This window comes from Marmota flaviventris, chromosome 8 (genome assembly GCF_047511675.1).
Source record: "Marmota flaviventris isolate mMarFla1 chromosome 8, mMarFla1.hap1, whole genome shotgun sequence".
NCBI lineage: Eukaryota > Metazoa > Chordata > Mammalia > Rodentia > Sciuridae > Marmota > Marmota flaviventris.
In genome coordinates this window covers 3,989,586-4,006,454 of record NC_092505.1, presented here as the reverse complement: position 1 = coordinate 4,006,454, position 16,869 = coordinate 3,989,586, and the positions used below count along the sequence as shown (strand labels likewise).

The 16,869-nt window shown below is 52.0% G+C and overlaps 1 protein-coding gene across 3 annotated transcripts in view; it reads left to right on the top strand.

Annotated features, from left to right (window-relative positions):
- Bace2 (beta-secretase 2) overlaps nucleotides 1-16,869 on the top strand; it is a 99,272-nt gene that overhangs the window by 75,863 nt on the left and 6,540 nt on the right. The window contains exons 9-10 of one of the 3 annotated variants that reach the window (XR_011708284.1): nucleotides 12,912-12,983; nucleotides 15,826-15,902. Coding sequence is in view for 1 of the 3 variants with exons in the window: in XM_027929198.3 (XP_027784999.1) it covers nucleotides 5,389-5,642 (254 nt within the window). In the remaining 2 variants the exon portion in view is untranslated. Of the gene's footprint in view, nucleotides 1-5,388; nucleotides 10,540-12,911; nucleotides 13,085-15,825; nucleotides 15,903-16,869 lie in introns of those variants that run through there. The other 2 variants (XR_011708283.1, XM_027929198.3) reach the window with 2 other exon arrangements.

Here is a 16,869-nt window from a genome sequence, read left to right as displayed (position 1 = left end):
TTCTTTCAGAGCTTGATATACATTTTTCCAAGACCTCCTAGCTCTGAGGTTGAGAAGGCTGAGATCTGGATTAGTTTCCCTTTAAATGTTACCTGCCTTTTTAAACTCTGGCAGCCTTTAAAATTCTTTCCTTATTCTGTAAGGTATTTTAATAATAATGTACCGTTGTTTGGGTCTATTGTAATTTTATATGTTTGGGGTCCTATAAGCCTCCTGTATTTGATTTTCCATTTCATTCTTTAGGTTTGGGAAATTTTCTGATATTATTTCATTGACAAGATTGTACATTCCTTTGGTTTGTGTCTCTATGCCTTCATCTATCCCAATAAATCCTAAATTTGGTCTTTTCAGGTTATCCCTTATTTCTTGGAAGTTCTGTTTTGTAGTACAGGCTGTCTTCCAAGTGATCTGGTCTGTTGACAGTGCTTTCCATTGAATTCTTAATTTGGTTTATTGATTCCTTCATTTCAAGGATTTCTGCTTGATTATTTTCAGAATCTATCTCTTTATTAAAGTGATCTTTCACTTCCTGAATTTTCTTTCTGATTTCACTCCTTACATTGTCCTTTACTTCACAGATGAGTTTGGTTAAATTCCTTCTCTAATATTTTTTTCCACTGTGATATAGTTAGAGTCTGTTATTGAAGTATCTTGTTTTGTTTGGGGCAGTTTGTTCCCTTGTTTTTTCATGTTATTTGTGTGTCTACCCATCTAGCGGTATGGATCTGAGGTAGTAGAGTTTCTACCCTGTGGACTTGTATTGTCCCTGAAGGTTTCCAGTATCTCACTGTTTAGAGGAAGACAAATAATAACAACCAACGCAAACAATTTTACAGCATTAAACCAAATAGTTCCTACTATGAAGTCTACAGTGTTAATTATCGCAATACACAGAAATGATGTGTTCAGTTATTGTCTACAATAAAAATGGCAACTTTGCAAAAGGTTTTATAATTTCAAATGGTGGACAAGGAGAGAACAGAAGTGATACAGGACGTGATGATTATGAGGGAGGAGGAGAAAAGAAGAAGTAAAAAGTTAAAGGAAGAGTGAAAGAACAATAGAGATTGACTGTTAGCAGAAGAAAAGACAAAAATAGAATCAAAGGAAACAGCTAAGAGAATATATATATATATATATATATATATATATATATATATATTAAAAATTTTTTAAATAAAAATAAAATAATACAAAACAAAACTAAACTATACTAATGAAATATCCTAGTCTTCAAACAATGAAAATAACTGACTTCAAAAATGCTAGAAATGATTTAAAGAAAACAAATGTCAGTATGAATGAATGTCCATGTACCATTAAGGTCACAATTAAACAGAGAAAAGGGGAAGAGAGAGAAAGAGAGAGAGAGAAACAGAGAGAGAGAGAGAGAGAAGAGAAAAAAAACCCAATGAAAAGTTAAAGAATTCTTTCTGTTGGAGTTCAAAAGTTTCTCAGCTTCTCAGCAGTCTTAGGTGGGGTCCTCTGGTGCGTGATGATCCACCCTCTGGGTTGCTGGAGTGAGAGAGGTAATCTCATAGGCAGAATTTCTGGAGGCAAGGTTTAGGCTTAGGTGGGCCAATTGGTCTGGAGATTTTAAATCTGTGAGCCACCAGGGCCCAGTAATTGCCAGTCTATGCTGGAAGACTGTATCCCAGGATCTCCCCTGGGTTCCACTCATATAGTGGGGAAACACTATATGATTTTTAGGACGGCCCTTCTGCGTGCTGTAGCAAATGCCCTGTGAACATACAGTGGGGGACCCAATTCTTAGTTACTTATATCACCTGCAGCCCCCGTGTTTCCTGGTCTTGGGTTCAATCTCTAAATTCAATCTCTCCCATTCCTACCCTTCTAAATTCCCTCCCAGATGCACCTCTCCCAGCCAGTCCAGCAAGCAGCCAGAGGGTGGGGGAGTGGGAGAGCTGGGTGGGTTTTGGCAGCTTCTTTCCCAAACAAGGATATTGTGTAGTGGGCATTTCAGTTTAGTGGGCAATGTCCTGGATCTCTAAATGCTCCATACCCAGACACGCCTTGGACCTCCTAAAAATGTGGCTTCCTTCAATCCCCAAATCCCTCCACTGTGCTCATGGAGGGGCCGCTCTGGCTGCAGCAGTGGCTGGACCACGGGGGATTTCTTCTTTATTTTATTGTAGCCAACCTCCTGAGTTCCCGATCTGCTTTGAATGTCCAGTTTTAAATTCCAGGGGAGTCCCCCCACCTTTCTTTTCGGTTCACCCACCTTGCAGAGGAGCTGCCTGTCTGCTTTCTTGGTTTCACTCCACAGAGCAGCCGGGAAAGCGGCCTGCTCTTTTCCTCCATCTTGAAACCCCTCCAGCCTGTGCTTTCTTGTCTTGCTTCTTTGATTTCTTCAGGGAGAGTCAGAGTGAATTTTGGGACGGCCATCCCGCGTGCTGTAGCTAAAGCCCTGTGAACTGCTTGCTGCTTTTCCCTTCACTCGGGGGAAGAAGGAGCAAACAGGAAACAGAAAGCTGGGGAGAAGGCACTCTTCCCAGCCCTGTCTGCACTCCAGGCCTTTCCTTCACGTCCTTTTAGAGGCTCTTTCATGGCCTTTCTGTGTTCTCTGACCAGTACAGTCCCTCAGCCCACAGGGGCTGGTCTAGGACCCCACTGGTACCAAACCCAAGGATGCTTAGCTCCCACGTGGATTTGCATGGAACCTACACACATCTTCTCATGAACTTTCATCATCTGTAGATGACTTATATTACCTACGACAACATAAATGCCACGTAGATAGATGTTGTTCTGTATCGTTTGGGGTATAACAACAGGAAAAAAGCCTGCATGTGCCTAGTACAGACACAGTTTTTTCCCCGATACTTTTGGTCTGCAGCAGGATGACCCTGTGGATACAGAACCCACAGACATGGACGGCCTCTATGCTCAGCCAGAGGCCCAAGGGGGGCCCACGAGGCATACTATCCCCTCAACATGACTCTGCCCGGAACTCCTACGGCCTGGGCTTCCTGGGCCTCTGCCTGTCTCTTTGGAGGCCGTGGCCTCTGCCTGCATCCCCATCCTGCGGCCACCAGGGGGTGTGCTGGGGCAGTCGCAGGGTGCTCTTTGTTACCCATCTTTTTTCATATATTTTGCCCAATGTTTTGGTTGTTTCAGGTCCAGGAACACAGCTGCCCCCACTCTCTCTACCTCTCACTGGAAGCAGAGATGGCTCCAAGCCTGTCTTCATCTCTCCGTGCTTTACTGTTTTCAGATGCTCTCATCTTTGTACTGAGCCTGTTCCCTTTCCATCATCTTACTAGCCAAGCTCCTCCATTTGTAAAGTAAGCACACGCATGTGCACACACACACACACACACACCACGGCGACCTGCTGTAGGAAAACACGGGCAACCGGAGAAGGATTCCTACAAATCCACGATGATAAAACATAAAAGGTCAATCGTTTTTGTCCAACAGCAAACCCTCACAAGCCAAGGGCTGTGAGTGTCGTGAAGCCAGGTGGGGAACCGTAGTCCTTGTTTCCTGTGCTGTGTGGGGAGAGGAGTGGGCTGTCCACGCCATGCAGGTGGGCATTCATGCCCACTGGGCTCCCCGTGGACACTCTGCCAACAGGTGTAAAGAAGCTTGAAAGTGAGCATGCCGGCCCCAAGTTTACTTCTAGGCGCTCTTTCTGAAGTTGAGAATATGAACAACGGTTTAGGCTCGACCTTTCTTGCATCCTGTCTACACTGGTGCAAATGCTGAAGGCACAGAGAAGGCCGCAGTGGGAAACTGGTCAACAATCTGATAGACCCATAGTTTTTGTGTGTGTGTGGTCAGCAGGATAGCCTGGATTAAAAAGTAAAAGATGTGATTTTAATATAGGTAATGTATATATTAAATATATATATCATATGTAAAGTAAAAATAGAGTTTACAAAACAACAAGTACCACATAGTCCCATCCTGGTTTTAAAAAATCAGTGTATAGAAAACGATGGCGCCCTACGATATCAGCGCTATTTCTAACTGGTGAATTTATGAGTGTGCTTTTATCTCCCTATGTTTTCAGATCTCTCTATCATAAACATATATTGACTTCATAGTAAAGAGTAGGGTTACTTTTCAGTTATTTAAAATGTTTAGTAAATATGTGTCTTGATGGCGGTACAGGCCATGAACAGCAGCCTCCTCCGTGAAGGGCCAGGTGCTGATGACCTTAGGTGTTGCTGACTTCATGGTGCATGTGGCTGCCCAGCCACCGGAGCACCGAGTGACCGTGGACCTCACACATGAGCAGATGTGGCCATGTTCCAGTGAAACTTGATGTCCTAAAGGAAGTGGCAGGGGATTGGCCCAAGGATGTCCTGGCTGACAGCTGCTGTGGGCACCCAGGGCTTGGGGTGACCGAGGGCCATGCCCACAGGCCTTCCTCATTGCCCATCTTTGCCTGGGCCCTTAAAAGTCCACTAGCCAGAAAATGTACCTTCTTTACAAAGGACCCAGGGCTGTTTCCCTCGTTTCAGACCGTTACTCCATTATTATTTTGACTTGTTCTTTCCTCAATTGAGAGGATCATATTCAGCCCCAGGATCTTGGGGCTCTAATCACAGGAAAATTAGATGCGTGGCGGTGTTATTTGGGGGGCTGAGTAGTCGTTTCTGCAGTTAGAAAAGAGGGACAGCAAGGCCTGTTCCTTTGTCGTTTTCAGGGTGGAGCTCAGGGCTCCGCGCTGCTGACAGGGGAGGTGGCCAAGCACGTAGATGAGACCCTCCCAAGCCCCGACCTGCCTGCAGGGCTCCGGCACTCTCTCTGTCATTGAGTCTGGACAGCAGTGTCCTTCCCTGTGGTTCTCCTGGTCACCACGTGTCGTGAGCTAGATGCTGCAGCCTTTGGGTTGGGGTCCCCCAGATGCTGAAAATCCACCCGTGGGACAGGAGTGGGGCAGGGAGGGTGTGCTGAGCCAGGCTGACTCCAGGGTGGGACGTGAGCTCCGGCTGGCGCTGCAGAGGACACAGCCGTGGGCCAGGCAGGCACGAGTAGATTCCACTAGAATTCCCGCCCCCTTCCTCTTCCTCTGAGGACACACAGCAACGCCACTTAGCTGGCTACCAGGCTCAGGCCCAGGTGTTGTCCCCTCCATGGCACCGCAGGCTGTGGCTGTGCGTGCCCTTCTGCAGGGTCCCCTCCTCTCCGTGGCCCCAGCTCCTGCAGACCTTGGAAGGTGCTGCCCTTGCTGTGTGGGCCTGGATCCCTGAAGGCACACTGTCCCAAAGCCTCCCTCCTCCCAGCACTAGGACATCCCAGCCTTTGGGACCCCAATGTGCTGTGCAGGGAGGTGACAGCCGGGGTCCTCCATGCTCTTTCTGCTGGAGGGGACCGCTGAGCTCAGAGCCGTGCATCTCTCCCCTTCTGTCTCCTCAGAGATCGCAGGTGCTCCAGTGTCTGAGATCTCGGGGCCCTTCTCCACCGAAGACATAGCCAGCAACTGTGTCCCCGCCCAGGCTTTGAATGACCCCATTCTGTGGATCGTCTCCTACACCCTCATGAGCGTGTGCGGAGTCATCCTCCTCATCCTGATCCTTCTGCTGCTCATCCCCTTCCAGTGCCGGCACACGCCCCGCGACCCCGAGGTCGTCAACGATGAGTCCTCTCTCGTCAGGCATCGCTGGAAATGAAGAGCCACGTCTGACTCTCTGACCTTGACCTTGGCTCTCCACAGGACTCCGCATCCAGGGTGCCGCGTGGGTCGGGCCAGGCTCCTTCCTCTGTGCGTTGGTTGGGAATCTCGTCCTGCTCCCACCTGCCTTCCAGATTCACTGTACCTTGATTATTCTTGATCTTAAAGCTTCCGGTTCTTCTTTCCTACTTCCAAGAAAAATGGTAATAAAAAACACCTCATTCTAAACCAAAATGGAGTGGATCAGGCTTCAGGCTTTACGGAGCTGCAAACTGACCAGGTGTGCCATCAAAAAAAAAAAGGCAAGCCATGACTGGCTTTCTTTCTCTAACCTCTTGAAAAATGTGTGTGCATAACCCTGTTAGCTTCCTAGGAGCTTTTGTATTAATAGTATCTAAGGGTATTTTGCACCAGGCCTTGGCGTGGGTTGGGTGGCACTGGAAGACTTTGCAACATGGTGCAGGAGGAGCCGTTGCCCCAGCCCTCACCAGCCTCTCCTGCAGACGCGGGGCCTCCTTCCTGTTGAGGCACAGGTGAAGGGGACCTGCTCTTTTGTACCCAATGAAGCTGTGCTATTGTTGGTGGAAAGTTAAAGTACTACCTCTATGACTTTGCCCAGGGTCCTGAGACTGGGTGGGGTGGCGCAGCTTGATGCCAGCTATGTCCTCACCCGCCAGGGTCCTCATCCCACCAGGTGAGAAGGGTCCACTGAGCTTGGTTCTGTGGCCATGCTGGCCGGGACCACACACCCTTCCTCCTGCACAGCTCAATTAGCAGGGCCTTCAGGAGCGAGACAAATGCGACTTTGATGGCAGAGTTGTTTCTGTTTCTAGGTCTTCTCTGGAAGTGGGTTGGTTGGTCCCCTTCTGGGAAACAGAGAAGTGGCTAAAGGCCCACGCTCTGACCCACTGCAGGGGAAGCCAGGTGAGGGACACGGAGGAGCTCTGATTCTCCCTGTGCTCTCAAGCCATGTGCTTCCCTCTGCAGAACTGCGGGGCTCAGGGTGACTGCCCGGATGCACTCAACCAGAGCTGTTTGGCAGTCGGCCTTTGTGCCTTTGGCCTTTGGTGACAGGTGATTAGCGGTGTCCTTGTTTGGGGGGGAAATCCCCACTTGCTGTCGCTCATTTGAGGCCTTTGCCAAAGAGAAGTGGAGCCTTAACACGCTGCAGCCGGCTTACATGACCTGATGCAATCAGAAGGTGCCAGCGAGTCTCCTTTCTCTCTTCACTTTGCAGTGCTACTGGGCGGGCTCGGTGTGTTACAGAATTCCTATCAGCAGTGCTAAGCACCCCCTCCCCCGCAGGAGTGTTCTTGCTGTGTGTGTGGACGTTCAGGACACCTGTTCTGCTCATGAGGTCCCTGAGTCCCCTCCATATTGAGAAATACATGACCATGCCAAAGAGACATGGGGGCCACCCAGGCAGGTCATGGTGAGCTCGTAGATGCTGGCAGCCTAAAGAATCTTCTGTGAGATTCCCGTGGGGGAAGAGCTGAGCTGGATCTGAGAGGAAGCTGAGCACACAGAGGGCAGAGAGGAGTGTCCTCGCCTGCTCTTGTCTTGGCTGGCCTCTGCTGATCATTTCAAAATGTGTTGCAGAGCTAGACATCTCTGGCAGTGGATTTCACTTCTTATCCCGATGACTTCTCCATGGATTCCTGTTTTGTGAGCCTCTTTGTATCAAAGTGAAGCCAGTTATCCTAAACTGCACCTCCTCTTTGCTGTAAAAAAACTGACCCCTGAAATAACAGGAGGGGTGCGGGGTGTGGCCGGCAGCTGGGCTGTGGGTCCTGGGGCAGGTGCCGTCTGTTCCTCTTTGCGCTCCTGGTTTCTGAGTGGGGATGGTTCTGCCGCAGCAGATCAGCAGGCACAGCTCTCAGAATACAGGAGCCTAACAGATCAGGTTCCCCCGAGGCCCTGGATGGAGTTTGCAATAATGCTCTTTGCTGCGCATCTAATTTCCCTACCTTTGCATCTCCGATGCCATTGGATGTGACATTTTAATGGGAATGCTTAAATTACAAAAGCATAATTTAGCAACAAGAGTGGAACAGACAGTTGAATTTAGGACACTTTCCTGGCATGCACTGCAGCGGAAAATTGGACTTTGAGTCCAAACTGTGATAGTGACACCCACCTCCTCAAGTTATGTAAATTGAGACTGCCTGACACACCCGCAGAGAGATTTGCTTTGAACAGGAAGGGAGGCTGCAGCCCTTTGAGGGTGTCATTTTTTTACCTTGCAATTCACCATGGAAGGTTCTGGAAATCAGCCCTGGCCTGAAAGGAGCAACTGAGCGATTGCATGTTAGAAGCCTCCTCCGCTTCAGAGTGGAGCAGGTTCTCCATGAACCAGCTTATTTTAAGTAGTGTGCTGCTTCCTTCTTGATAACTTACTCAGAAGTCTGAAGTGAAGCCCTGCCTTCGGAAACTGGAACTATTTCTAAAATACAGCAAGAAGCGAGGTGGGGGTTGAGCCTTTTTCCCCCTTGGGAATTTAAAGGAACCATGAGTGACTGGTATCTGATCCGCTGGCACATGTCCCACGCCCTATTGCCTTTCTTCTGAGCCCAAAACAAGTGCCTGGCACTGAAGAAGCCCTGCCCTGTGCACGACCCCGGGTGCTCCAGCTCAACACTGTGCTTCTGAGCCTGGAGAAGGACGTCTCCGGGCTCATCCTGAAGCCCAGAAATTTGAGTTGGAGATAGCCTTGGGGTCAGTGATCAGAACTGTGGAGCCATTCCCAGCAAGACAGCGGTAAGGACACCATGGAGCTTGGGGCCATAGATTTGGGGATTCGGCTGCAATTAGGGGATTCATTCTCTCCCTTAAGAGGAGAAAGAAGAGGAATCATTTAATTATTTAGTCAAAAATGGGGGTTTGTTGAGTTCTTCAGGCCACATCCCATTTGGTGGATCTGCCACACAGGGTCCCATCCTGAGTTCTGGCTTCCTGCCGCTCCATGTCCCCAGGAATAAGAAGTCAGTGCCAAACTGTGTTTCATAACCAGGAGTAATTGTGTTTCACAGCCTTTGTCCTTATGAGTGGAAATCAGATAATCAGGGAGAAACCCAATATGTTTTCTCTTGCACAAACTATTTAGAATTGATTATGGAACCATTCAGGGAAAAAAACTTACCCTAAGATTTTTTTTTTCTTTTTTTTAAAGAAAAACTGCCCAACACCATAAAAGGTACAGTTGTGGGGTCTGCCAAGGGAGAGACTAGATTTTTAGTACTAGGTAAACTCCACAAATCTCTATTAGGCTTAACATTTTTTAGACTTGAACTTACGATTGTTTATCAATTCAAAAGCCATCTGGAAAAAGTCTTTGTGGGGTGGGGGAGGGGGTGATGCGATTTCCAGTGTGCTGACTGACAGGGAAGCAGGTTTGACACCTTCAGGAAACGTGCTTTCATTCCGGCCACTCAGATTTCTTTCTCACAGTTGCTGGATCTGTGGAGATGTGATTTGTTTTAGAGATCCAGGCCCCAGCTTGCAGGAATACTCAAGATAGCGTCCCCATCAGCATTAATGGCCTGAGGGAAGGTGGGCTGTGAGCTGCCCAAGCTGGGGAGGGATGTCCACTCCAGAGACAGAGTGCAGGGTTATCGGTGTTTGGTAGACTCCGGGAAGAGGGCGGGACAGGAAGGAGCCAGAAGAGAGGTGGACCCACAGTCTGCATTTGTGCAAAGACACTGTGGGCTGCTGTCCCAGGGGTGCTCTCAGGGTCCTGGCCCTGCCCACGCTGTAGTGATGTCCCAGAGGGTCCTCTCAGACTGGTCACTGCAGGAGAGGAGCCATCAGACTGAAGGAACTTGCTTTATAGCCGTATTTAGAACCCTGTTCTAGTAAATAGAGAGGCCCAAACTGCCCAGCAGGACCCAGGCCTCAGCCTGCAGGTCCAGGGCTACGACTGAGGACTTTGGAAGGCAGGGTCAAGAGACTGAGGCCAGGGGACTTTGCCAGGTTACCTATGGGGTCTGAGCTCTTGGGAAGGGCACCTGGCAGCTGCTGCCTGGATATTCTTCCCGAGAACAGAGTAACTCAGGCCAGCCCAGCCACTCTGACCACACTCCTTTCCCAGACACTTCCAGAAAGAAGAACTTGAGGGAAACCAGATCCTTCCTCATGTCACCGCTGTCCGCCTCCGAGCCCTGCCCCCAGCCTCAGCATCCCTAGCAGGTCCAGGAGGTCCCAAAGTGAACCTCAGTCCTATCCAGAATCAGCGTGGGACAGCCTGTGGGGCAGGGCCACACTGAGAATGGGCCAGGCCCTTCCCTCACAGGTGTGCAGTGTTTAGGATGAATGGGGCCAGGCTGGCCTGTACCCAGGACGCACCCACAGAGCCCCACATGTCACAGCCCGAACAGAACCTTGCTGGTATGGATCTGTAACTCTGCTGTGTCACCCAAGTGCTGGGTGTGTGGTGCAGACGTGGTTCCAGTTGACACAGCTGTGCTCACAGTGGGGCCTCCAGAAGGAGACAAGCATCCTGGGCCTCTCTTGCCACCAGCCCCACGTTGACATTGATGTGTGTCCGGGGTCTCCAACGAGCTGGGAGACAAGTTTTTGTTCACAACACATGCACAGACAGGCGTATCACGAGGAGCCCAGTGTCCCCCCGTGGCCAGGCCTCTTTCTTTCTGGTAAAGGCCAGCTGCGGACTCTGAGCTGTCTCCTGATGTGAGCGGGTTTCCACCTGTTACATCTTGGGGCTCCATGGAAGAGAAATTCCACAAGTTTCACGTCTCTGAGCCGGCCTCTCAGAGCAAAGTGTTCAGAGGGCATTCAAAGGCTATCTTCTTTTGAGATCAAGGGGGTGGGGGGAACTGCTAATTAAGGATCTGTTAATCAATATTAAAAATCACAATAAAATTTATTAACAAATTGTATGCAATTTTGTGTTCTTTGTTGCTAGGGGTATAGAACTGGGGGTTACCTCCCCCGACACACATTTTCCTAATTGTGGATGCCATGTCACACATGGTCATCAGCAAGGGCCGAAGTTCTGCTTGGTGTAGCAATTGCTCGGTACACGTGAGCACTCGGAGAATGAATGGGATCTGTCACGTGCTAATGACAGATTCATGGGATCTAAAATGACATATTTTCTACCATTTCTGTTCATTTTACTGTTGACCATTCTTGAGGTTTAAAATGCCTGTGTTCGGGCATTGGAAGGGGCCACTCATCTCTCCTTAAAGTGACGGGCTCACTGCCACGTGGGCAGTGGCTGTTAGGGTTCTGGTGGAAGAGCTTCCAGCCTGCACTGAATTCTAAGCAGATGCCAAAAGTAGAGCCTGGCAAAATGTATTTTATGCATATCTCAGATTTATATCTTTTAACACATGATTCCTAAGTGTAACTTGTATTTCTGGCAATGCTTAAAATGATTTTATATTTCCCTTTTGGAATTTTCCTCCATTTCCAGCACACTGACTTTAATTATAGTTGTGATTTGAACAAGAAGATATTCATTCCATCTTCGAAGGGGCTCAGCGGCCGTGGACAAATGTAGAAACGATTGCTGTGCAAAACATGGAGTTTTCTAAAATGACCTTATTTTTATACTTATATGCTGCACTGATTTAAGATATAGACCATTGAAAAGGAAATAGAATATATTGGTTTATTTGAATAAATAATACTCTAACTTGTTGGGTGTGAGTTTTTTGTTTGTTTGTTTGGTTGGTTGGGGTATTTTGGGTTTGTTTTTTTACGGACTTCAGTTGTTCAGGCCACACTTCTGAGATCACTGGGTTGGTGTGTCATGGGCTGTTATGGCCACTGCTTCCACGTGGGCTTCTGCAAAGCAAAGACAGAGCTGAGTGGAGGGGCCGTCACAGGTTCAATGACTAAGATGCAGAACATGCCCAAATGGGGAAAGAATAAGGTCCTTTAGGATCTGAAGACCACACAGGGAGTGGAGGGGGCGTGCCTGCAGAAAAGAAATGGAGGACACCCTCACTGGTCTCAGGGATTGGGCAGGACGGTCCTACCTAGTCTTGAGGCTGGTGTGATGGGACTGGGGATGTCCAGGTAGGTGTCACTCCCACAACCCCCTGCAGGGAGGTGGCATTCTCCTGGTCACCAATGGGAAACCAGCCCTCAGGCACTTGTCCAGGAAAACAGCTAGAGAAGCTTGTGCCCCAGGAGTAGAAGCCAGCTCTGTCCCGCTCCAAAGCCACACTCCCTCTGCACCCCACACTTGCCTCCTGAACCCCACCCCCAGAGCCTGAGGCCTCGTTTGTGCCACGAGGATCCTGCTTAGTGATCCAGTCTCTCAGACACAGCAGAGACACTTGGTGAGTGAGGCCACCTCATCTAGAGCTATGAATCAGCTGCAAGACCACCCTTCAAAATAGGGTCACTACTCACCTTTGTGTACCCAAGGGAAAGGGGGAAAGCAATTTCAAACTATTCAGGCCTGATTGGAAGGCGTAGCTAGAGTTACTGGAGAAAACGAATAGGACACGTACTTTTAATAGCCATGAAGATCGCTGGGTTTCCTATTCAGCCTTCTCTAAGCTGCCCTGGCAGGCATGGAATTCCACACAACGCGGAACCTTAGGCGGCCTCACAGGCGTGATCCCACGTGTCTGCCACGAGGTGGCGCTGTTGGGAGGTGTGGTGGTCCAGGTTTGCGCTCCTAAAATTTGTTCTTTTTTTTTTCTTTTTTTTTTTTTTTTACAGTTTTCACAGGCAGGTTTTATCAAGTGTGTGTATGTGTAAGCTATATTCCCAAAAGTGCCTGGGGATGCCAAGCTTTCAACTCTGCTGCCAGAGAATCTGAAAAGTAAGCTGGCTAGCTATGTAGTCAATCTTCAAGGTCACCCCCAATTACTCATCTCCATTCCCAAAAGGTCCCTAGGTGTTTAGACCAAGCTCTCCAAATGCTCTCTGGAAACGTCTGCTTGGCTGTCACCCTGGGGGGGAAACTGAAGCACAGAGTGATGTCAGAAAGTCTCCAGGCTCCTCCTGGGATGGCCCAGTTGATTACCAGACCCATGATCACAACCACTATGCCTTTATAAGATTAAAAGTGAGAAATCGAAAGGAAGACTGTTTTTAAAAACTGAAGATTTGCAAACACCATAATGCTACAAGGCTCAAATACTGGAGAAAATATTTGCAACAAATGAATAGATAAAAACAGAGTTCGAGAGCAGCAAATTCTGGCCACATGCTATGACATTTCACCTTCAGAACAACCCCTGTTGGTCACACTGTTTCCAAAAATCTTTTTTTTTTTTTTTTAATGCAGGGTAGAAGACAGGGGCATAGAGAAGACAGACCAGAGTAAACAGGAGGGACTGGGAGGAGACCACCCTGCAAGGTGACCTTCCGTAAGCCAAGACCCTAAGCATGACACCAAGGTACCAAGCATGAAAGCAAAAGGCGTCCAGCCCAGCACACACATCTCATCCAGATAAGCAGGTTGTATGAACTGGTCTTATTTTCAGTGTTCTGCCTTGACGGCTGGGCCACGCTGGGTCTGGAGTCTAGCTAATACCTAGAGATGGTAAGCTACTCCTGGGAGCCTCCCTTTCAAACACAGACCCAAACACAGCCACCACCTCTGTGGGCTCTCACACTCAGGCCACTGTCTAGCCCTGCCCTTGGCACACAGGTCAAGTACTGGACAATGAGCACAGCCTCTGCCCCAGAGCCAGCCCGTCCTCAGCCTGCTGACCTCACCTCTGGCCCCCACCCACCATGGAAACCACAGTCCATTTGCCCTGCCCCTTCCCCTCCCCCTTGCTGTCTCTCCCGTTTCCTGAGTGGCCCTGCATGTAGTGTCATGGCCTTTCAGCCATTCAGGGATGTCATCTGCTCTCACCCCAGGGCATCCCTGGCCACCCATCTCTGAAGCCACGTGGCACCCAGAGGGATCTCTGTGGTTCCAGCAGATGGTTCAGCACGGAGCCCTTGCCTGAACTCGGTCCCTGATGTCCGTGATGGTGGGCAGGGCCAGGCCCAAAGGGAGTCAACCCCCTTCCCACTGAGTTCTCTGATTCCCTGAGCCAAGGCCAGATGTCTCCTGCTGCAGGCGTGGTGCCCACTGGTGCTGGTGGCAGAGGCCAGCAGGACCCTCCTCGGGGCTCTGCCCTCTGCACTGGAGCCGGCTCAGCTGGCCAGTCACCACCGCCCACATCAACTGAGCCCTGTGGTGAGGGGCAGGCAGCAGAGGGAAGAGTCGGATGGGGCACCCCCCTCATGGGGACCTCCCAAGGGCCCCGGGCAGCCCCCAACTCAAGGGGTGCAGGAGTGTCTGGGGGCCTTGGGTCCCCAGACCCTGCAGCAGGGTAAGGAGCATGGAGAGAGTGACCCCAGGCCTCTGCCATCCTGCCCTGCCATCCTGCCCTGCCACCCTGCCCTGCCGCCCTGCCCTGCCGCCCTGCCCTGCAATCCTGCCCTGCCATCCTGAGCCCCTCTGCTGGCAGAGCTCTGAGTGTCCCCAGTTCAGGGGCAGCAGGCCGCCCATAGTCTCAGGTCCTGACGCCTTCCAGGCTGGCACTGGTGAGAGACATGCTCTTCCTCTCCTCGTGTCCCCAAGGTCCCAGGGGCTGAAGGAGGGCCAGGACCAGGGGCAGTGCTCAGAAGGCCCGACCTAGGCCCAGGGCCTTAGCTGCGGACATCAGCATTCACAGGATGAGATGACCGGGAGAGTGTCCCTGAGGTGCCCAGCTCAGCCCGTTGCCAGCCATGGGGCTAGAACAGAATCTGAAGGGTCAGGGGAGGGCAGGGAGGGGCCAGAAGCCAGGCTGAGCGTCCCCGCATGAGTCCAGCCAAGGGCAGGCCAGGCTGGAGTGGTCAGAGGGCTGGGTTGTGTTCAGCCCCTTCTCTGAGGCCTCTGCCAATGTACTCAGACTCAAGAAGGAAGAGGTTTCTGCTGTCCTTACAAGTGGCCAGCATCACTGTGCCCCGTGGAGGGCTGGTTCTTGTATTTCAAGCCAGTGTCCACTCTGCACGCTGAGAAGTCACTAGATATGATCAGCCACCTAAAAGCTAGGTGGCAAGGCGCCCGCGATCCCATCCTCCAGGTGACACTCCCTGACCCCTGAGGTCCCTGCCAGCCTTCTGTGATTTTTCAGGCCATCCAGCAGCTCAGAGGTCACTGATCCTCACTCCTCCAAAGGGGCAGGGCTCTCAGACACTTGGTCACAACACACTCACAAATAGCCGGAGACAGGGAGAGTGACTTCCTGTAGGGAACGCTGCTCCCCCCACAGGAAGTGGCCTGGCCTGAACCACCCAGCGTGCCCATCAGGGAGCTGGGACCAGGCTGAGCCGGTGCTGCAGCTTGCAGCTGGCCGAGCCTGAGCCCAGCCTGGGCATGAGGGCTGGGTCCACCTCTGGCAGAGTCCCTGGGGACAGTCACCCAAAGCTCAGGTCCCTGGCAAGGTTGGAGCCCTTTGCTCTAGTTCTGCCGTGGCTCAGTGGATCCGGCTCTGACTCCAGAACCAGGGCTCTGACCAGAGCTGCCCTGGAGCTGCCCTGCACGGCCCCACAAGCCCACACAGGGCTGGACAGCATGGCATGGCCGGGACCCAGCTCACCGGCTGCGCCCAGTGTTTGAGGCAGGAGCTGGGACTTTCACTACTGGAAAGTCACACTGAGAACATCCCTGACGTAGCCACCCGCTCAGGGGGAACAAACCCACGGTCGGTGTTTGAGCCCCAAGAGCCACAGACCACCTGGAGCCCCCCGGCTGGGACGGGGACTCAGACCATCTGAAACCCCTGCACTCCCAGGAGCGCTGTTTCTGGGGGAGGATAAAGGGGAACTGCACCAACCTCAGGCCTCTGGGGCTCATGGCCGCCTGGGGGAGGGTCTGCCCCTGGGATCCATTCCTTCCTCAAGGGACTGAGCCTGCCCTGGGGCTTCCCCACGCTGGTAGGGGACCAGCTCTGTGCCACAGGAGGACTGTACTGAGGGCGGAGGCCCTGGCCTGGGAGAGGACAGACGAATCCAGAGTGTCAGGGAGCAAGGTTCACGCCAGCCCCCAGCTCCTCCCCAGCATGGTCCAGCCTCCAGGGGCCACCGGGTTCTAGAGACCAGGTGCTCCAGACCCACCTTCCCCCCCAGACCCTCCAGGGATCTCCAGGAAAACTGCACACAGCAGAGCAGAGTCCATGTCAGGTCTGGAAACCTCAGATTCCATTTCTGTCCCACAGAACTGCAAGTCCCTGCAAGATTGGGCAGAGCCTGCCAAGGGACCTCACCATGGGCAATGACTCTAGAGGCCACCAGAGGGCGGCAGCCACCAGAGGACGGCAGCCACTGCGAACGCATCAGCCTTAGGGCTGCTCCCAAGCAGGACTGGGAGAGGCCTGGGGTGCCTGGAGGGAGAGCCTGGGGGTGTCTCTGGGGGGAGAGGATAAGTGGTGTCTTTGGAGAGACTTGGGGCCATTAGGAAGTGGCACTGGGGCTGGGGACACAGCTCAGATGGTAGCGTGCTTGTCTCGCATGCACAAGGCCCTGGGTTCAATCCCCAGCACCACAAAAATAAAAAAACCAAACAAGGAGTGGCCCTGCCCACCCAGCCTCATGAACTGGCGCAGTCCTTTCCCCAACTGCAGCCGGCGGTCAGCTCTGGAGCTCCCGGGCTCCGGGTCCTGCTGCAGGGGCACAGGCAGCCCCCACCTCGTGGAGACACCTGCCACAGCTGCGGACTATGCCGAGCCCACAGTCCTCCTGCCTCCCGTCTTGGAGGCGAACCCGACACCGTCCAAGGATGGATTAAGAAGCTTCATGGTCAGAAGAGATCTGGGTGGGGGTGTGCCTGGGAGGGGCAGGGGCATAACCCAGACCCACCCTGCCCCTGACAGGCAGCGTCCAGTGTGGCCTGAGGCCCTCCCTGTCAACGGGCAGCAGAGTTAGAGGATCACCCAGCTGTGGCTGCACAGGGGCCCCAGGCCAGCAGGACTGGTCGGCCTGAGTGTCCTAGACAATGTCCCTCTGCTGCTTGGTCCTTGCCCCTCGTGCCTGGGGTGGTCCCTGCCTTCTGTGTGGGCTCAGGCCTTCCTGAAGGCCAGAGCTGCACTGCTCCTCTGAGGGCCAAGGCCACGGGTGCCCCATCCCCGGGGCACTGCTGCACGGCTGCCCTCCGTCCTGGTGGCCCCAGGGGATGAAGGTCAAGCAGCAGCACGGAGGCTCGGGTGTGGGGTGTGGCTCGTGGCTGCCCATGGTCTCCCTGCTGGCCACACAGGGCCTCTCCG